At 41.5% G+C, this 22,591-nt stretch overlaps 1 protein-coding gene across 4 annotated transcripts in view; it reads right to left on the bottom strand.

The window, feature by feature from the left end:
• Nucleotides 1–20,547, bottom strand: part of GNB4 (G protein subunit beta 4) — a 33,152-nt gene extending 12,605 nt beyond the window's left edge. The window contains exons 1-2 of one of the 4 annotated variants that reach the window (XM_080622292.1): nucleotides 20,456–20,547; nucleotides 3,025–3,121 (exon numbers count right to left, since the gene is read on the bottom strand). In XM_080622292.1, coding sequence (XP_080478418.1) covers nucleotides 3,025–3,081 — 57 coding nt within the window. In that variant the 5' untranslated portion in view covers nucleotides 3,082–3,121; nucleotides 20,456–20,547. Of the gene's footprint in view, nucleotides 1–3,024; nucleotides 3,122–4,275; nucleotides 4,844–19,569; nucleotides 20,419–20,455 lie in introns of those variants that run through there. The other 3 variants (XM_080622293.1, XM_080622295.1, XM_080622294.1) reach the window with 3 other exon arrangements.
• Between the last annotated feature and the right edge of the window lie 2,044 nt (nucleotides 20,548–22,591).

Here is a 22,591-nt window from a genome sequence, read left to right as displayed (position 1 = left end):
GTTTTAAACAACTTTGTTTAGTGTAGCTGGAATACTTGAACACGTTCAACATCAAATGAATTCTGAATGCAGACTGAACAAAACAAAGCAATTTTTCTAAAGAAAGGGCTATTAGCAACACCTATACTTGAGGCTGTCTAATTACTTGCCATGAAATTGGCAAAGCTGGAGGGAAAGCAAAGTTTCAGCAGGCTATTTTAATTCTCCTATTTTAACTGTCATTTCTACATATGAATCATTGTAGCAGAACCATTAATATCCCAGAACAGTTTGGGTTGGAAGGGACCTTATCTAGGTGTTCCTGCTCCAGCAGGGGGATTGCACTAGATGATCTTTTGAGGTCCCTTCCAATCTCTAGCATACTGTGATACTGGGATACTGGGACCTTAGTCTAGTTCCAACCCCCTGCCAGGGGCAGGGACACATTAGTGTCGTAACATAAACACCTTTCTCTATACAGTTGTAGCTTTTTCTCAGTTCATACAGTAGACAATGCAGAATTTGTGAGAAAAATCTATGCACTCCATGCGGATTGTGCAGCTCCCAGAACTTCCCAGCACACACACTTAGGGTTTCATTTTTTCCAAAAAACCCCCTATATGTGTTTTTCTAAATATAGTGTCTTTATTTGTTCAAAATGTCATTCAGTTTCAAATCACACTGTACCAAGTATACAACACCTCCAGACATCATAACCTGAATTTCAATTCTGAAAGTGAGGGACATGCATCACATGAGAATTTTATTATGCTTTACATTTATTTTTTTATTACAGACAGAACTGGGGATCATAAAGCCATCTGCTATCTAATGGTTCATTATTCAATGACATTTCGAACTTCCGGCACTAAAACTTCATGCAGCTTTACTTTATCCCTCCAGCATAGTGTATCTGTGTACAGAGCTAGAGCTGTAATAACGGCATGGGGAGGCAAAGGTACTACATCACCGAGGTATTGTAAAGAAAAAAAATAATCATTAAACATACCTAAAACATAGCAGACTAATGGGAAACTGAAAGCTACGCGTCAGAGTTTATTCTACTTCAGGAAGCTGCAGGTACAATCTTATCTGGACCTCACTCTTAAGCACAAAGCTGATTTTTTGCGATTATATTGTTAGCGAAAATATCAGGCAAAACCCAAGAGTTGTGAACAGCTACAACAGCAAACTGCTATCTGTAAAACATCAAGTGCTGTTGCTGACCTCATCTCTCTTTAGGAATGCATCAACAATAATTTCTGAAAATTCCCAGCCCACTCGCTATTCTAGACAATTGAAATTTTATTATTTTTTAAGATCCTTTATCTATCCTGGTACCCATCCCACACAACACACCAATTTATAAAGAAAACTGTGTGAAGATAAGCACAATAAGCAAGATAAATAATCACCTATACAAATACGAAACTGAATTATTTGGTCAGAAAGTTTCTTGAATATTAAGTCATCGGGAGCCTGCACTCAGATCCAAAGGGGCAAATGCTGATTACCAGTGCTGAGCCAAAGGACTCCAATAGCAATAACCATGATTAATCAGCTACATCTGTCTATATCCAGTTACAACTTTCAGTGACAGAGTTACAAGGGAGATGTTGAATCAATCCAACGCCACAAAACTAAATACTTTTACAAAGAGACAATCAGATTTTTATGACCTAAAACTTAAACCCAAACATTCCTGCAACACAGTCTAGCTCTCTTACTTGCCTTGTATCTCTTTCTTCACGCAACATAATTTTGCATAGAACCAGACTGATTGATTACTAAGACTGAATTTAGGCTAACTGGCTCACCCCAACATAGTATAATGAGAAAGTCTTTAAATATCAGGCAGAGGAATAATTGAAAAGTTATGTATACCTTTTATTTGTGCAATGACATAATAAAGCTTAAATTTAAGAAACAGTATTTTAAACTAAAATTTATTTGCATTCCTCTACAGAGCTGCTAAAAGGGATACCAAGTGCCACAACACTGACTGATCCTTGCTTATCTTTCATCAGTGTATTAACTGAAAACAGGACACAGAGCACTCCTTGGATGATACTGAGTGAGCAGACAGGAAAACATCTGTCCTCAGTAGTATAACTACTACCATACAAAGTGTTGCTTACCATGTGGTTGATGCTAACAAGCAGCTTGACATCCACTGCAGTAAGCAGCAAACCACCACAAAAACAACTACTGCCAGCAGATGCCACGCTGAAAAAGTCCGTGTGCATGCAACAGATTCTAGGAAACCTGTAGCCTGAGCCGACAGAAATGTTCGCAAATATGGCATTCCCATATAAACCAGATTTATGAATGCTTCATGCTTAGGAAAGGGAAATCTTGATGAAGCATAAACAGGCCTTGAAGATCCTTATTATACTCTGTACTTTTCTCCCTACAGAAAACTGCATCTCTGAAATACACAGAAGTGCTACAACAGATTTCTGGTAAACTCAGAGCTCATACTCAGTCTCTCTTCAATGAGTAATTTTAACAAAAAATGAGCACATATGGGGGGGATCTACATTTTCAAAAAAAAAAAAAAAAAATTCAACAGGAAGCAAAGAAATAAGGCTTGTAGAAATGACATCCACCCCTTGAAGGTTTTCTCCCGCACTCCGTAATGCTTTGACCTGCACGTTTACCAAGCATGGCAGCACAGTAGTCACTTTTAGCCAGAATAAGCTTTTTTAATACCCTTAACCCCTACTTGTCATGCCTGGGTTCTGGCACTTTGCCGCTCCATTTTTGGGTTGTTTTTTTTTAAATACAAAATAAAAAAATTGCAGAGACACATCCCTAGTACCAAAACACAGCAAACGTCTTAGCAAACAAAACACTTTGTTCAACACATCACAAATGCATTTCATCAGACCAATGGCTTACTTTTCCGATTTTTAAGCAAATATTCCCAAAATATTTCAAGCTCTGTACAACTTTAAAAAAAGTAAGTAATAGATGCGATCGTCACATTTTATTCCTTTAAAGGAGGAACTTTATCATGAAGAATAAGCAATTAGCAATTCTTACTCTGATTTGATTTCTCAGCTGTTCTGCCTCCTGCCGTAACTGTTCCAGCTCACTCATCTTCAGCCTCTACTTCTCACACTCCACTGGTGAAGAAAACCTGCCAGGGGGGAGAAAAGTAAGTTTCAGTATCACTTTCACCTCTTCAAAAAAAAAAAACACCCAAAGTCACCATGAACTTATACCTGCTCTGCCTTTAGAAAGGCTTCCCTTTAGTGCACTGCCTAGTTTGGCAATACATAAGTTATTTTAATTCCTGAACTAGCATGAAAAACAGAATTAAATGAAGTCCAGTTCGAATACAGAAGCAGCTGTCAACAGAAACACCCACTGTACTTCAAAAAACTTACTGAATGCATTTGTAGCACCACTCTCCTCACCCCCCTCCCCGAAACCCCTGTAAGTCTTCACCCCAAGATGGCAACAGAGAGCAAAGACGGCAGTGGTCGCCTTAAACCTTTCTTAACCTTTGAGCTCAACAGTGCTGCAATACAAGCACCTTTGCACATGACATCCAAGCGGGTTTTTTTTATTGAAGATGAAAATTTTGAACCCTGGACTACGGCTGAAATAGCAGCTTTCTACTTGGGTATTCCCCCCCCCCCGCCCAATATTTTTCTTGGGCAAGGCACAATAATGTTCTTATTTCAAGGCAGCCACACAGTGAAAATGGATAGCGAAAACCAAACCATCCCTAAAAGCATCCTCATGCTGGTATAGCCCACAGCAGCCTAAAGCAGCTCTCATCTGAACAAGGACTCAAAGCAACCTTAATAAAAAGATCAAGAAACAGTAAGACCACTTTCAGGTTAGCAATTTTTTCAATCAGATTTTGCATCTGATTTTTTCAGTGTTAAACAGTTTCCTCAGTTCATTTTTCCTCTTTATTCCCAGAGCAGCAGTACACCCAATACCACTACAGAAACCTTTTAAGTCTATTCACATACATGCAGACTTCAATAACCTTGCAATGAAAATAAAATAAGCCAGTAGGGCGGCTCAAAAACACACCAGGCACTTGTCTGTATGTTTTTCATTATAGAAAAACCATGCCAGAAAGGCGGCAGTGGTGGTCCCATGACATTATCTCAAAAGCCCAAAACACTTCTAGCTCATAGAAAAAGAAAGACAAAAGTCAAACTGCTTACAAAATTAAAATTGAGGGAGGAAACTAAAGAAGCAGGGAGAAGAACCAATTTAAAACATTATTATTAGCCTTTTACTGAAGCCACAAGACATAATACAGTAGCGTACCTCCAATTTAGTCCACTGAAAAATGCACAAAAAATGAGTGAAGAAAGGTCACAGTGTCTGGCAAGTCATACACCTCTAGCAAAACCCCTTGTCTGCTCTGGCTTCGGATCCTCTGTAGTTCAGTAGTGACTTGCTCTAAAAGACAGACTCTGGAAAGGTTTTTTCCACCTATAAAACACGACACTCCATAGATGTAAACAGTGAAAAGTTTTGGTTCAAAGTAACTTACTAACAAGATGATTAACCTTGGACTAAACACCTTAAGCAAGTGTTTGAGAGTTATGAAACATCTCACTCAAGAAAAGTCCATCCTCATTAATTATCCACCTACTCTTTTTTTCAATATGAAACTCCATGCTTTACACAGATATCACTGGAAAGTCCATTTCAGAATCAACTCGCATGTACAAACTGGATCATCTCCAAATCAAAATACATCCTAACTAGTGGTGACTTAGAAGGTCTAACCTGTATTTTCAGTTACACATAAGCAAATTAAGTTCACACCTTTCTCCTCCTCAAACTTATGCTCAACTACAAAGACATTATGGTTTGTATGCAAATACTCTAGGGGACTACTTTATTTACTACCATTTTCCTATTTCAGAAGCCCAGACTATTTAATACTGCCTAATGCATATCAGGCACAAAACAGAAGTCATCAACACTAATGTCCGATTTAAAAAAAAATCAAGCATTAAAAATATCACTTTAGCATGCATGCTAATCACATGCCTTTATAGTCTATCAAGCTTAATTACAATCTTAATACATTTGACTGGAATACTATACCTCTATGAAATATAGTCCCATTTTCAGCTTCAAGAGTGTCAAATTAGCCTTTTCAGCATGTTTTCCTTTTTTTGTTCTAGAACCTACACAAAGGTTAACACAGACAAAACAATGGATTCAAAGGTCTAAAGCAAGCCAGCCATGATGCCTGCCAACATTTCAGTAGTCTTGCCTGCTCTTTTTAGCAGAAGATAAGGATTCCTAACACAGAAGTTGATGTATCTCTGATTTTCTGAGAAGGGAAGTCAGCTTCTGCCCTGTGATGTGCCACACACTTCAGTGCTCTGTAAACAGTAACATCAACACAGAGAGGAACTGACCATAAAGAAAGTGCCATTACTACAACTGGAAGCACATATGGCTCTTCACAAGTAGCTGAAGTCAGGGCATTTTCTTATCGCTAAGTAAAAACGGGACCATATTAGAAAATTAGCTGTAACATTGCACTGGCACTCAAAGACCATCAATGACCGTATTGCACTTCAGTTGTATACAAAGTCAGTCTTAATGACCTTGTCATTCATGGCAGTACTGTTCATCATTAATGCCATTTCTGTATCAAGAAGCACCAGCAGCTAAACACCTGTTAAGCTTAACATCTTCAAATTGCGTTATACCTGTACAAGTTCCTACATGAACAAAATCCAGCTCCAGAAGCCCTTCCCATCCACCCACCTTTAGCTTAAAAATCAACTCCTAAGCAAATTTTAAAAGCAAATTAAAGGACAACGATCTTGCATGCTTTTTTGAACGAATTCTTTTTTGTAGTTCAAAAGTCCTAGAACATCAGTATGTTCTAAATTTGTAAGGTCATTGGCATTGCTGCTTAGTAGAAACATTATCAGTGGTTCAAGGTCAAGCTATATCACAATGAACATAATGGCCTCCAAGCCAGTACACATTTTTACAAGATCTAGATTCACTTTAGACCTAGACTATTTTAGCTTTAAAGCACTGAAGTTCCTTTCCACTACACAGCAGCTGAACAGCAAACTCTCAGACATTATTAAGCTATATATAAACACTGGGATAGTGTAAACAAACACAGTAAACAAACTAAATGCACAGTTTAACTATTAAACTGAAGTCTATTCAATGCGTTCTGTTGTACTGGCTGTCTGCAGCTCCCAGTGCAACTGCTTGTGTGTTCAGATGATTATTCACCATTATGTATTTAGCAGAACCATGAGCAAACTGCTTCCACTTGGGATTTTATATTTTTTAAGCACTATTTTGAGGTACTCAAAGAAAATCAAAGAAACAGAGTGGGTAGGGAGGAAACTCTAATGGATGCCTTTCCTGATTCACAGTAACTCTGCAAGCAGCATTTCTGAACTCTTCATGTCAGACTACCATACAAACAACCTTGCTGATGCCATACAACAGCAACCCAAGAAGATAAGCACTTGCTTGGAACTTGCGTGCACAGACACATCTGTGTCTGGTTTAGTGCTTCTAATGATTACTAAAGTGATACGGATAAAGAGAGAAAGCCACAGTCAAGATGGAGACACTTGCTGTAATACTGTTTCCAGTTAAATGTATCAGTTAGGTAGACACTTGCTGTAATACCCTTTATAGTTAAGTGTATCAGTGAGGTGACCAGTGAAGCAGAGCAAGAACACAGAACTGAGACGGCTGGCAGCAATGGCAAAGCAGAGGCTGCATCCTATAAACCTGTTCTCAGTGCAGAGAAGCAGGTCATCACCACAACCTTGAAATGTGCTATTTCCCAATGCTACCAGTCATCAGATAAAAAAAACCTCTTGTTTCTTATCTGATTAAGTGCTGGGACTGCTTCTGCAGGGCTTACAGGGATTGCGAAGTACAGAGCTAATCTCTTCATTGCAAATTTTTCCACATACAACAAATTGCAGAAAAACTCAATGGATTCACCTCCAACCTGTACTACATTACACAGGCCACTTAACCTGTCTATTCTCCCCCTCCAGGAAGACAGGAAGGAGCGTTGCTCCACAGCTTGGAAAATTCTTTATTCTGGACATGAACTTCCCCTGGAGCTCAGTTGCATCATACTCCGCTGTGATCACAGCAAGGCCATCATCTCTTGCACTTCTATGGGCAGTCAGGATTCCTCCTACCACCTGAGGAGACTGGGGTTAATGTAATGTCTATCTCCATGATTTATTAATATTTTTAATAAACATTTAGTCAGAGAAAAAAATACTAGAGTTACCTTAGATGCGGAATACTAGTGGCATCTGCTTTTCAGCATTCACAGGTAGAAACCCTGATGAAGCCACCAGATGCTTCTCCCAAAAGCAATTGATGATGTGCAAGATGTACTAGGAAAAATATAATCTGCTACGGCAAAAAGGCCTTGAGGGGATGAGCAACAGGAAGAGGAAGAACTTTTTAATACAACTGGTAGCCAGAGGGTGTACCACTGCAGGACACCCAAGTGATTAGGAAATGGGGTCAAGGACATGAGATGCTTCCCATCAGAAGCAACAACATGGGAGCTCATTGTGAGCAATAACTATTGTGTAACCAAGGCAGCACATCTTTGCCTTCATAAAAGTAATATCATTTGTAGGTTGAACTGTACCTCAGTGCAATTTTTCCTCAGTGGACTTGTACAAGTGAATTTACTGATACCAAAATAAAGTGCCTCCCAAGGCAAAATAATTAACTAAGTCAGATTCCACAGCTATCTAGCGTCAAGAAAGCCACTGGCAGGCTTGAGTGCTCCACATATAAATTACCCCTTACACTATGCCTGATTCAGTAGCAGCATAATTTGCTAAGAGTTTAATTCTTCATTATACAGGCAGGCAGTGACAAATTACCACAGGTTCTTGTCTCTGAAGTACTTTCCCTGCAACCTGTGGACTCCAACACTGCAAATGTTTGAGCAAATTTCTTTCCTCTGGAAAAAAAAAAAAAAAAAATCACTCCAAATGCACTTGAGGACACACTGTAAGAAGATTCACCAAGCCCAGGACCTCTGTGTAACCCTGGCTGGCAGCAGAGCAGGACACAGTGCCTACACAAGCTGGGATGCAGGAGTTCATCAGGCAGGGACCTGCTGACCCCACAGCACTGAGCAGAAGGCTGGCACAGGGACCGAGAGCCAACACAGCTCTGGAAAGCCAGGAAATAGTCTGATATTTGCAGGTTACTCAAAGCAGAATAGTCAGACTTGTAGTGATGGGAACCTTTAGTTCTGCAAAGCAGATCTATTTCTGTCTCTGAGAAGATTACAGTTCTTCTTCTTAATCTTTCTGTCCCTGAGAAGATTACAGTTTACAAACTAAGATGGCTAAAAAATCTGGTTTCTCTAGAAAAAAAAAATATATAAGAAAAAGGGGGGGGGGGGGGGGAGGCACTTGCACTTGCCTCAGCAAGCCCAGCTTATTCCCATGTAAAAATGACCATATAGGCAAGAGCAAAAAAACAAAACCAATGACTAGATAAGTGTCAATATACCCTCCCCACAATAAAGCATTGCTGGTTTTGTGCCAAATATATAGAGATTAAAGGGACTGCAGAAAGAATAGTCTGCCTGTCTGGATGCTTCAGACTAAGAATTATTTAGGCAAGAATTTCATTTTGTATCAAAAAAAATCGGTCCTTTAGAACTAAGTGCTTACCTATATAAATCAACCTCAGCTTTTTGACTCATATATATAGTAACATCACCCAAGTCATCAACACACAGCAGCAGAAAGTAAGAAGTGGTTTCATTCCTACTAGTGATCACACAGGTGAGTAAACATAAGGAACTATAAGGCTTTACTAATTACAGGAAGACAACACCTAGACATACTTCAGATACCTCTCAACGGGGCTATATTGTAACTCACATTCAAGCTTCAGGCCACAAAACCCTTATATGCTGAAGTCACCTGTGTAAAGTTACCTGCTTGTCTTGAGTAACTGCTGACAGTGTACACAGGCTTTGCTGTCTCAAGAGTGGTAGACAATGGGATTCAGGCTGTGAAGCTGACCTCCAGCACCATACACAAACCAAATACTTTATATGCTCAGGATGTGCCAAAGAAAACTTTGATGAAACATTTTTTCTTATTTAGTGACATTAACCAAGACTTCAACAACTTTTCTCGCTCATGTCTTCTCAGAGTCATGACTAGAGAAGAAAAACATGACAGAGGTTTTATATCTCACAGCCTGAAGGAAATGGATTTGCAATATTCAAGAACAGCTCAAAATCTACAAACTCTGACACAGTGGACAAAGCCTTGCATAAAGTGGAATTGCTGCCTGCACAACAGTCACTTGAAATAAATGCATTGCTGGAGTTATGTACCTTCATATATAAACAGTATTTCAGTTGGAATTTTATGTAATATATTTACTATAGCAGAGCTGCTTGATGACCACACACACACAGAGCTCTCCACACAAGAAAATAAACACAATGCCTTTTTCCTCCCCGTACCTTGGCCCTAAGTTGTCTCTCCTCCCTTTCTCACAGACCTTACAAGCTATTTATTTTCACAAGAATTTTTTGTTCTGATTTGTAGCTGTACTGCATCAATAAACAAAGACAACAAAGCAAGGAGCTTTTATACTGGTCAACTAATACTTAAATCTGAACAGAGAGACATAAATTGGAATAACAGTATATAAGAGTTGTAACTGTGCCATTGTGTATCCTGCTCTTTCTTTCTCTCCCCTCAAAACTTGCCAGTGCATCTCCTTCCCTGCTGTATCTTTTATGTATACTTTTGAGGAGTGTATTTATGTTGCAGAACATAGACATTTTCATAAAGAAAGAGAATAATGGTAAATTTTTAAGAAAATTGTTATAAAAAAATCAGAAATCCTAACTAAATCTTTTTCTTAAGATTTTTAAATTTTCATTTTGTAAGAGGGAATTAATTGTCACTCCAATTTCTGAGCCCCCAGGGCACATATATAGAAGGGTTCTCCCGTATTCAGGGCCTCTGGTCTCTCCAAGAAGAAAACAGGAAGCAGCCTGGGTGTGACCTCACTCACTGAGGTCAGCGCTATTGTTGCACTTCTGCACATTTTGGAAGTGTTTTAAAGTGATATGTCTCCATTATAGCTTTGGTACAAAAACAGGAAATAATCAACCAACGCCTCTCAAGAGGAAGGATATTAGGAGAACTTACTCAAACACCCATTTCTCTAACAGATACCACTCCCAATTTTAAGGAACTGATGAATATATGTGCCTGAAATTGCAAGTACAGCTAGAAAGGAGAGGTCACAAAAGAGACCCACAAGCAAACAAGAGATCAGTGGGATATGAAGAGTCTTGCTTCGTGTGCCAATATGCCCCATACAGTTACATCACAAATACAACCCCACCCACAAACTGTGTGGCAGAAGCAGTTTCAAGCCAACAATATTGCTCCTCCCTTCCTCTGCAAAACACCTCATACCTCTCTACACATCATAAAGTAGTATGTGCCATTTATACACACATAGCTACTTAGCTTGTGATTTTAATACAACTTTGAAATAAAGCCTGCCACAAAAATGTTTGTATTTCCTGCAATAACTATATGGAGTTATTAAGAGAAGCAATTTCAGTCAGACGAATGTAAATATCTGTGTTCACCTTCAGACTTCAGTGTGGTAAGTATCAACCTTTAGTGTTTTTCACTAAAAGAGAAAAGCAGAGGCATCTTGCAGGAGTGCTGTTTGGTTTAGAAGCCAATGCCACTTTATCAGTGTTGCTGCCACTGCGCACACACAGCTTGCCAAACAGAGAGCAAACCCTAACCACAACCAGTCTTAACAGATCACAACACGTCTCTGTGTCTGACGACTGGTTTGATTATGGTTTCCATGGAAGACAGAACAGACCAATAAATATCGACCTTGTTAACAGCAGTTACAAAACAAAGAAAATCACTGCTTTGAAATTAAGAGTGAAAGAATTCTATTAAGTTTACTAGGAAAAATGATCAGTGACTTTAGACTTTTACTCTTTTTTATACAGTAAGTTGACAGCTCACTAGACGAGTGTTTGCTGCTTAGAGATATCTGAGTTTATTTCTACAGCACAGACAAGTACGTTCATAAAACGTGCACAGAAAGCCCCTACTCTTCTTTGCCCACACACTAGATTCTAAGAAAAACCCAAGAAATTCAGTGTCAAGCACAAGACTGAAAAAAACACAGGAAGCAAGGAATTTTAAAAGTCATAAATATTTCACAGTCCAAAAGTAACATTCTCACATCTTATATTCATTATGTTCATTTCCAGGTCAAAATATTTTAGTATGCAAGCACAGGTTTATTTTTATCACACTCCCAGCAAACAGAACTTCATGTGAAATTCAAATTGTGTTGTCTTTAGTGACTGTAACGATAATTCTCCAGTGAAAATTTGGATCACTGACCACAGGACAGTCCATCACTGAACAAATTATTACTGGTTTTACAATTCAAAACATGTAAGAAGTGACAAGAAAGCTTAATTAAGCAAAAAAGATACAACCCTAAGTAACAAGACAGAGATGGTTCTCCAGTCCAATTTTTTCCTTCGGGACATACAGGTGGACACACAGAGTGAGCTAACATACTGTTATTTTTCTCTCCAAATACCCAGCTATACCCAGAAGCTATTCTAAGAAGTTTTCCTATGAAAAGCGTAGAGGGACAATTCAAAGTCATTTTGAAAGACCACTCACATTTAAATCCACCCCTAAACAAGTTTGATTTTGGAATTTCCTAAGGGTCTAACACATTGATATTTACTGCAGTGGCAGAGTACCCTTGCATCTTGTAAGGCCAAGCAGTGTTATGCATACAAAATCTGGTCTGGCACCTACATGCACAAAAAATTGCTTAAGCAGCCTCCTGTTTTCTGACAGCGTGCAGACTGAATGGTAAGCATAAAAGGCACGAAGTACACAGAAAAAAGCAAGTTTAAAGCCAGTGAAGAAGATACACATTAAGAAACATTAATACCATCTACAGCACAAGTGCCTCAATTCAACTCAGATGACTATTCGTTTGACTGAAATAATTCCTGACTGGCAGTTTTTCGAAGTGAAGCATTCTTACACACGTCAGGAGAAGAGAGCCCAGCAGTACCAGTTACACACACACTGCACCCTTTCTAATGTATCACCAGCTTGGGGGAAAAGAAAAATGCATTTGATCTAAACATAGTCTTCAGCACCCTTCCCTCCTCCTCACCATTCAGCACCACAAACACACTCCCTTGGTACCAAAGTTACAGCGAAGCATTATGCAGTTCACATAATCATGCAGCTGTAACATTTAGCATACAGCTGTACTCTTTCTTAAGAAAACAAGGAAATAAAAACATTTGCTTTTTTATACTATTATCCAAAGATCAGACAAAACTATTACCCTCAGGTATAATTTTAATTTTGCTTTTGATTCACAATGCATTTCTGGTCAATTATTTGTGATTCTAAGCAACAAAAATTAAGTCCTCTTCCAGTCTGCTTTAGTAGGTTTCTCTCTCTTCTCTTTTCTTCTTCTCTGAGATGCATACTATACCATAGGCCTGTAAAAATATCTATCAGCAATCTCACTTTACAGAGGGCCACTTAATTAAAAATCTCAAGAGTAGAAAGTGAGAACCCCAAGAACTGTTTTTCACTCCTACTAACCCAAGTGCAGGATTAAGAGTACACAGGCTGTGTAACTACCTCAGGTACCACTTCAGATGAGATTGATATATTTGATCCATACTCTTTTGAATTGCTTTTGATGTTTCTCATGCAGTATTGCCAGTTTTCAAATGGCCACTTACTAAAAAATAAGGTATTTAAGAAGTATTTAAGGAAGATGTTATATTGAAGCAGGATGTACCACTGTGTTTCTATGTTCTCAAAATCAAGGCTGTCTTTACAGTAGGAATATTTTAAGCACACTGATTATACCTAGCCCCCAAAAAAACAACAAAATTTTTAGGCAAGATAAAAACCTCTCATAAAAAAACCTATCTAGATAAAGCTGGCATTATTTAAAAGGAAGTTGTAAATTAAACTTGTGATTCATTATTTTTCACACCTTTACAATGCATTAAAATACAAATATATTTGTAGAGTTCACAGCCCAAAAAGAATAAAAAGACATTCAGGTCACATGAACTGTATACAGACTGTAAGAGCCCAAAAGTCAGAAATTACCTACCTGGCTATTGGAAGGAAAATTACCCTAGATAAGGTTTCCAACATAAAAGGATGGAAAAGAACAAGCTGAAGGAAATAATTACAATATTCCCACTAGAAACAGTCTTCCCTAATGTGTCACTTTGGGATTTTTTCTTTTTTTTTAATACAATAACTTTTCTATGAAAATGTGACACTCACTGGGTTATAAATAGCAAAACTCTCCTGTGGAGACAAAGCCTCAGGTTATAGACAGGAATGTATCTGCCAGGCACTGTGGCCACAAGAGAGCCTGTGGCTCCACAACCTGCTTTGCTGAAGGTTGTATTTCCAACCCACTGAAACTTCTGTTCTTGTAGATATTTTCTAGATATCTTGGTCAAAGTGAGCTGGGTCAAAAGCAGCCTAGCCAAGTACATCATCTCTGCTTCTACTCTTCACCAAGGAGCTGACACTGTTCTTGTAAGGCTTTTAACCTTTGGCATATGCATACTACTAGTTTAGCATTTTTCTCATCAATTGTCTGAAAGATTACTAAGCCAAGTGTAAAGCAAAATGATATCTGACTCAACAAAAAGGCAAACATTAGCCATACCAACGAAACTCTCAAGCAATTTAACTATTCGCTTAAGATGTTAACCTCTTAGCTGTCATCTTGTCAAAAGTTACTATGAAAGTCTACAGTTCAGGGCTGCAAGGCTTCTGTAGAGATTGAGAAGAGAAAATTGTTCAAACCTCTGAAGCACCACCATTAGGAAAAGTCAATTTTCCTCATTTCATCCCTTTTCAAAGTGCATGTTTGGCTTTTGATGCTCATCTATTTGTATTTGTAACAAACTATAAGAGACGAGAGAGGGGGAAAAAAGCTTCTATGACTTCCTGTCTCCAGCTACCTGACCTTCCCAATTAGCCGCTTTTTCCTAAAGCCTAACAGCAACACAGTGCTGACACCACCACACACTCATTAACAGCACTTTTACTTTGGACTTGTATTACATTTTTATCCTGCTGTACAAAAATAAAAATATCCAGCTCCTTCTTTTAGGCTGCTTTTAGGACAACAGAGGAGTTTCCCCTTTTCTGTTGTGTATCTTAAGAGATTAGGATTGTGTTCGTAGTGCCCAAAACATTAGTTTTACTTCCTGGCCACCTCATTATCCATACTTCAGACCGCTTTTTTTATTTAGACATCTTGTATTCAAACCACCAGAAAGAGCAACCTCAATGGAAAAGTTTCTTGTCCTTCAAGTGTCAGTCATTAAGATTAAAAAGGGACAGTTAACATCCTATAAAATACTGGAACACTTCCCTGTGGACCACTGCCCTTCTCCCCCAGGATGGTTAGGCGCACCCAGACATTCCTCCTGTGTCCTTCCTACCACTCCAATGGAAGGAAAATGATATTATTGTCATTATTTGGGGGAGCTGGACTTCGTGCTTTCGTGGAAACTCTGCTGTGCCATTTTTTGAACTCTGCCTGTTGTACCTAATGTTTAGATTGCTACAAAACTTGATGAGCTCTTGTACTTCTTTTCCTTCCCATCACCAACATGAACACATAAAGTACTCCAGTTTGCATTCTGACATAGCAGCACAAGATAGATCATTTGTTTAAACCTAATTTATAATTTGAGAAGAGCTTTTCTAGAACAAACCTACCCAAAACCTAATATACTACAGATATATTAATTTTTTAGGAGTCTTGACATTATGTTGCACTGTCAAAATCTTTAAGTCAAATCACCAAGACCAATCAGTCACTAGATACATACTGAGGCTCTAAATTCACACTGTGTTACATCAGATTTCGACAAGTGTAGCATCTATATATGCCACCTGAGTATTTGTTTCAGCTCAGTAACAACTAAGCTCAGCTTAAATCAAGAATCTGAAGGAAGGAACATGTCTTCCATTTCCAAGCTTGGGATAAAATTGGTTTACATGAACAATCACTTAAAATGATCAGTCAAGATAGAAAGGGTCACTAGAAAAATACTCAGATCAAATATTTCTTTTTATCAGAGCAATTTTAAATACATGTTTTAACAATAGATCATGAATAAACATCTTTAATACTTTACATGTGCACAAACTGCATTTTAACATGTAAATTTAAATTTACATAACTGCAATATATTTTAGAAATAATTACTACAGTAAAAAAAAAAATATATATAGGGCAGCAAAAACTTAAGACAAAAGTTAACCCAACAAGAATCAAATTTTCAGGTTATCCTGAATCTCCTTGAGTTTCCTGTGTTAGATGAGATGCTGACAACTGAACTAATAACTTCACTATGAAAACAAACCAAACAGATCCAAGAGTCCCCACTGCTGACGGTGAGGTTATTTGTTCTTGTCAAAAGATGCCAAGCCAGTCAGCAAGTGCAGCTCCAACCTCTTCAATGTCACTTAAGAAACACATTGAATCCTGGGATTGATTTGATGGTTTTATTTTGGTCCCCTCTCTCCCATTTGAAAATTAAAATCTTATAATTTTAATCTTAATATTACTCAGCTTTTCTAATGTTTCAAAATAGTAGGTCTCATAATGACTCAAACACTTGGCTTATGCTGAAAATCCATATGTTTAATACTTGTCTGAGATCTAACATAAGAAGGGGGGGGATAACAACAGTTTCTGCAAATTGGCAAAACTATTTTGCCTCCAAGCAACTAATTTTAGGTAACAAGTGGAACTTGAAAGTGTCTTTTACTTTAATTTACAGTCAGGCACTTCTGTCTTTTCCTTCCTTTCCAGTTTAAGTCCTTTCAGAAGGCAACAGACTGCAAGAGTTACAGAAACTGAATCAGAATTTGTTTTACTGTTTGTCAGTATTTACTTTCAGAAGCTGAGACACCTTAAAGGAAATGAAACTATCTTCACTGCATAACTAGCTGCCAGTCGATGTCCATCTGTACTTGTTTTAATTTTGTTTTTAATAAACCTTCAGCTCAGTTCTCATTCTGGTTCTTCCTCATAGTAACTAGAGCAACTCATAATAATCAGAACATCAAGCATCTGATGGCATCCAAGTTGACATCCATTCAAAACATTAAGAAGTTCACCTCTTGCTCTTGTGTTTCAGGCTTTCTGCAAAGATGGACTGTTTCATTGTTCCCACACCACTGAACACATTAACATAATCTGAAACAATACAGATCTTTTTAAATTAAAGCTGCAGTGTTGTATATCACTGCCTCACGTTATCTAGAAAGCTTTTTAAGCTTTCTGCCCTAGTATCACATCAAACCACAGCCTTAAGAAAACAGCATATGTTCACATTTTTCGTGATCACTTGCTCTAGTTCTGTTTAGCATCTTTAACATAAATTCTATGACAAAAGTCCGAGTTGCAAAACACAGAGGTTTCATACAAGAACAAAAAAATAACAACTAGATCTAATTATACACTGAAGAAGATTAAATAAGTGACAGGTCTGCATCCAATTAGAGAAAAGAATTCTGGTGGAACTTGAAAAAAAGTATTTTCTTGATTACCAATACTATGCATACTTTCTAAATAGCAAGTTCCAGTCACATGTGAACTCCATTAATCTGAGAATTGATATTCTCAGACAGTATTAAGTACAAAACACAATCACTGCATTATCATTGTCTCTTGGTATTTACATTCCCTGAGCACGCACTGCACATCGAGCTCAGAGATTTCTAATTTCTTACTAGTTTGATGAGACTTTTATGACTCCTGAGATTAAAAAGTTAATAAATGAAATTACCCTGTCTTCAATGACACGATAGTCTTAATTCAGGACTCTGGCAGAGAAGACAGTAACTGAGGAAGACCTACAATGCACTGCATATTGTGGGGTTTGGGGGTTATTTTTTACTTCACCTTCAAAATCTCATCATCAATTTTGTGGCATTTTTTAAAGTTGCATAATGGTCTAGGAGAGAACTATGCACAGTTCTGTATGCAAGAATATTTTTGCAAGGTTTTATAATGAGGTGCCAGGTTTTTCTTTAGAAACTGTTTGGAAAATTAAAATGGACAAATTAAACACTAGATATCTTAGTAATAAGCAACATGAAGATGTAGATGAAACTTTCATTATCCAGCAAATTACATTTGTAGCCAACAATCTTCTACTTCAGATTCAAATGACATGAGTGGTCAATCAAGACCAACTTTTTGAGCACTCAGGAAAGGGATAAACAAGAGAGAAAGACACCAGCTATTTGTTGTATCACTTTAACAATACAAGATACAGAAAAAGACATCCCTGTAACTTGCTCAAATTTTTCATGATTAACAGATGACAGGTATTATTATAGGCTTGCTTCTCACTGTATTAAATTTATACAACTCTTCTACACTGCCCACTGTAAAAACTGTTCATTTCAAAGAAATAATGTGTAATTCAAAATTGCTTGTATTTTGCTATATTAAACACACAGCGAGACATATCCATGTACGTACGATCTCCCTCTTTTTCCTAGCCCCCTTCTTTCAAGATAAAAATCAGTCTGTTTTTTGGAAGCACAAATTAACTTCACCACAGCTATTGTGCTTAAGAATCACAAACAAACATCGCAAAAACCCACTGAAGATTCCTATCCCACTAAAATACTTTCAAGATTGTCAGGATTTGTCATGTGGTTTGTTTTGTTTTGATCTGTTGATACAGTTATTATTCCTGTTAACATTACTTCAGACTTTCCCCAACTTTAACCAGTAATTACATCTGCTGTATCTGTCATTTAATTGTCAAATTAGTCATCTTTTACATCACCTCCAGTATTTCTATTAGCAGTCAGAGAGCAGCTTTGGGTTTTCTTCCGCACCCTCAAATTAGTCTGAAGGCTCATGTCCCCTGATATTCCCCCTACTCCCCACAAGAATGGCCAAAATCTATGGATCCCCCATTTACGCTTAGGGAAGTATATGAAATTGTGTAAGGCACATTAAACGCTCTTGCAGTGAACTCCTTAAGTGAAGCACTGCAATCCCTACGAATCAGAATGAGCCTGCACTGACAACTGGCCAAAGAGGAAAAGCACCCAGCTACGACTGGGAACCCCCTCCCTCAGAGCAAGTGCTCCAAGCTCCCAGTTCACACTGGCAGCAGAAAATAGACAAAACATTTTTCAAGCAGAGACCAAACTAGAATACAAAACTCCACTGAACACGGAAAACTCACCAGACTGAAAACGACAGTTTTCATCGCTCCCAATGCTTTTATGGCAAGTTTTAAAGGTCTCCAGAGCATCTTGCCATTTCCTCCCTTCCTGTCTTAATACTCTCTACCTAGCAGAGAACAGCTACTACTCTGATGTTTCACAAATTGATTCTATATAACCAACTAAACTCTAAGCAATTTTTTCCTCAACTCGTACTTAGCTTTGAGACTTCCATGCTCCTAGTTCAGAACTGAAAACCAGCCTGGAAAATCATGTATTTTCCAAGCCACAACCATCATTCTAATAAAAGACAACATGTCTATTCCCAAACTGTATAACTAACAAGAAGGAATAGATCAAAGCTTATTTTGCACTAGTTCAGGTAATATTACAGCATAAACTAAACTTGTCTAACAGATATAAACCATGTGGATGCTTTTTACATTTTCCAACAGAAACCAAACTAAAAATTAAAGAAGCTGATAACCTCAACAGAAAGTGCAAATAAAATTAAAAAGACTTTTTTCGGGGGCAGGGGGGATACAAATCTGGATGTGAAAACCAGCAATACTTACGAAGAATGACACAAAAAGCATCTAATGACTTTGCATTTTTCCTAAAGACAGAGAGTACCTTCAGATTTACTTCTGTCACAAAATACACGGTGCACATAAGGCATAGCCCCTGGCCACAGTATAAATTTATGGAAACCCAAAAAGTTCTAGACAGGTATAGAAATAAAAAAGAAGAGTTCCTCTACATATTCCATAAACCCGGAAACTGCCTGTTGCTGTCAGCCGTACAGACTTTCAACTCCGAACTGCTGGGCTGCCTGACACTGCTGGGGCGGCAGGAGCATTCTGAACACCCCGGCGCACAGGTCAGCCTGCCACCGGCACTGCTGGTACCGCTGTTTCAGCCCCGGGCCTGTTCCGGACGACCCCCGGGCACAAGGAAATGATTCCCAGGCGAGAAGGGGCACCAAGATGATCTCTCTGCCACCGGCTCCCCAGGCGGCTGGAGCCGCCCGCTCCGCTTCTCACCTCTCCCTCAGCGTGGGGACGAACCTCTCCCTCCCTTCCCGCTCCCCCGCACCACCTCCAGGGTCCCCTGCCCCGAGGCCGCGAAGCCCTAGAGACCTCGCCCTGCCCCGACAACACCCTTCTCCGCGGGGGCTGGGCGCGGTGCCTCGGCATGCCCGCGCTCCGGGGCGGCGGGGGACGGGATGGGACGAGAAACCAACGATGCCAACCAACGATGCTGCCCAACTCCGCTGGGTCGAGCCGCTCCCGACGGACCCCGGCGCCCGCAACCCCGGGGCAGAACCGCGCCCCTCACCCGTCCGCATCCTTAGGGCGGCGCCCTAGCAGGCCCCCTCCGCCCGCGGCCCCAGCCAGCGGCCCAGTGGGGAGCGCAGGGCTTTATCTGCGTCGGGGGGTCTTTACCTGCTGTGTAGGGCCGCAACGGGGCTCCCGGCCGCCCTGGGGCCGCTGCTGGCGGCGACGCCCGCGGCAGCCTTAGCGCTCGCTCCCGCTGCGGCTGGGCTCTCCCCGCCGAGCACCGCCTCCTCCCCCCAGCGCTGCGGTGGTGCCGCCCATGCTCCCCCCCTCTCCCACCCGCGGGATGGAGCCGCCCACGAGGGGCGGGAGCCGGCCGGCGCGGGGCGGCGGCAGCGCTACGGGGTGGCCCCGGGCGGGAGAGGACGCGACACGCCGGGACTTCCCGCCGGAGCGGCCCCGTCTGCTCCGCGCTGAGGGGCGGTGGGGCCCAGCCCCAACCTAGCAGCGCCGCCCCAAACGGGAAGGGTGCTGGAACCTTCCGCCCGGCCCCGAGAGGCCGCCGCCCGCCGGCAGCCCCTGTCCTCCGCCCCGTGTGCGACTGAGCGCGGCGCGGGGGCGGCCGGAGCAGGAAGTGAGCCTGCAGCCCCCAGCAGCTTGCCCGTGTCGCCGCGCCCCACCCGGCTGAGGCTGCCCCGATGGCGGGGGAACGCCGCCGGTCGCCCCGCGGAACCAGCCGCCGCCCTCAGGCAGCCCTGGGGGCCGGCCATTGCTGCCAACCGGGCAAAGCTTCGCCCTCCGCCAGTAGTGGCCAGGCTCTGCGGGCATCCTCTGCTCCGCCACGGCCCGGGCGGGAAATACCTGCGGGCTCGCCGCCGCCGGGTAACGGTCCGCGCGGGTGTCACCGAGAAGCCGCCTCCATGGCGCTCAGTCGCGGCAGGAGGAGCTCCTCCCCCTCCCGCATGGACCCAGCCAACGTGACGGGCCGTTGCCATGGCTACCCAGCACTGACGTCAGAGCGCTTAAAGGGACAGCGCAGCGGAGATCCCCGCACTGAGGCTTGCCGAGCTCGCTGTAGCCCAAGGTGGCGTGGCGAGGCCGGTCGGGCGGGGCTCACTTGGCCGCAGAAGGGCGGCTGCGTTCTGTGTGGGGTAGCCGCGGTGTCAGCGGAAGCCTCGTGTTAGGCACCGGGCACTGAGCGCAAAACCGTCCCCTCGCAGCGGTGGGGCTGTGCGGCCGTATCGCCGAGTGCCGGCAGCGGGTGGTTTTCCCTTCACGGCGGCAGGGACCCGGCTTCTGGCGGGGCGCCCGGAGGGGGGCTGCGGGCCGGGGTGGAGCAAAGCGCAGGGCAGGGCTGGGAACAGGCTGGCGGAACACGCGGCATCCCGCGGAGCGGCGGCTGGCACACGGGTGTCCGCCGAATCGGCAGTCAGCTGCGACCAGAAAGGCTGCTTCCCTTCGCCCATGAGGAGCACACGTTTTCCATGAAGCTTTCAACCTCCCGAGCACCCAGATAGCGGATTGCTCTGCAGCGGCTCCCGATACTCAGTGGCCATATCGCCTCGCTTCGCTGCAGTGACCTGGGAGGAGCGGGAGGACCTGACCTGACCTGGCCTGGCTGAGACGGGAGGTGTAGCCCGGGGCTGCAGGGACACCGTGAGCTGCTCACCGCTGTCAGGAAGCGACACCGGCTGAGGCCCCAAAGCACGTTTTCGTTACCTCCTCGTGAGCAGCCCTGGACTCGGTGGGCATGATCAATAGAAGTCGTATCTCGCCTTTTGTGCCCAGTAGGGCACGTGTTTCTCCTTGGTTAGTAGCAAGGAGTAAGTCCACTGACCTTTGCATGGCAGTAAGAAGGTACAAGTGATGTGTGTGAACGCATACTCAAATCTCATGTATTCCTCTCAACACTGCAATGCAGCATCCCTCAATGGTGCACTCATACCTGCATGTGGGAAGCAGAAAGACCTTTAGGGACTGCCTGCCAAGGGTGTATCATCCCCGGTGTGTCTGTCTCCCCTTCCACATCTGATGATCAAATTGCAATCAAACTGCCAAACTACACTCACAGCCAACATGAGACCTGAGAACATATGAAATAGCTAATTTGTGGATGCTGTGGCCACGTTGGAACACACAGTATGTACTGCAGTGAACAGCTCATTGGTTACCTTAAGCCAGTTGTACAGAACATGTATGCACTTCCTTTAACTGACTGAAACCTACTATTTTAATAGTTTTGTCCTGGTTGCAAAGTCTGCTGTGTGCTTTCCTGCACTGCAATACATCTGTCCTCTGTTTATCCATTCATTCAGCAATATGTTTACTTTGCATTTAATGAGTGATCACCTAACAAAAATCAACAAGGAATGGATTTGATTTTGTTGACCATACCTGAAGAAGAAAAAGAAAACTCTCTCAGAGTCACTATGTCACTGTATAAGTTGGTTAACTTATTATAAAAGGGAGAAATTGACAGAAGGATAGTGTTCCCTTGTATTTTTCTTAATTCAATCTTCAGAACTCTCGAGTAGTGATTACTGACAAGATACAGCCCCAGAATAAGCACATAATTTCTCATCTTATGTTTTGAAACAGCTCTGGAAAATAGCAGCAGTAAGCAAAGCCCCAGAAAAGTTCAGATGGTATTTAGGATGATATTTAGGTAGTTACATATTATGAAACTATCAGTCTTCGTCCTTCCAGTGGAGCAAATTGAAACATTTTATAAAAATTACGTCATTTATCCCCATGACTCATTTGGAAGTCAAGGAAGTTCCTGCAGTTGCAGACTGGGAAAATAAAGCACACAGGACATGGTTCTCAGCAGGGGAACTCGTCTTACAGGAGTGGCATTGCTGCCATCACGGTGGTCCAAGGCTAATAGCAAAGCTAAGTTTGCAAGGAGCAATGTCTTTTCTTAGGCCAACGATACAAATAAAAGTAATTGCCTCTCCTTATAAAACTCGTCTCACCCATTGTGTAGTCTGTCTAGTC

Source organism: Psittacula echo (assembly GCF_963264785.1).
Source record: "Psittacula echo genome assembly, chromosome: 7".
Classification (NCBI taxonomy): domain Eukaryota; kingdom Metazoa; phylum Chordata; class Aves; order Psittaciformes; family Psittacidae; genus Psittacula; species Psittacula echo.
The sequence above is the reverse complement of the archived record's forward strand: the minus strand, read 5'-3'. Positions and strand labels throughout refer to the sequence as shown.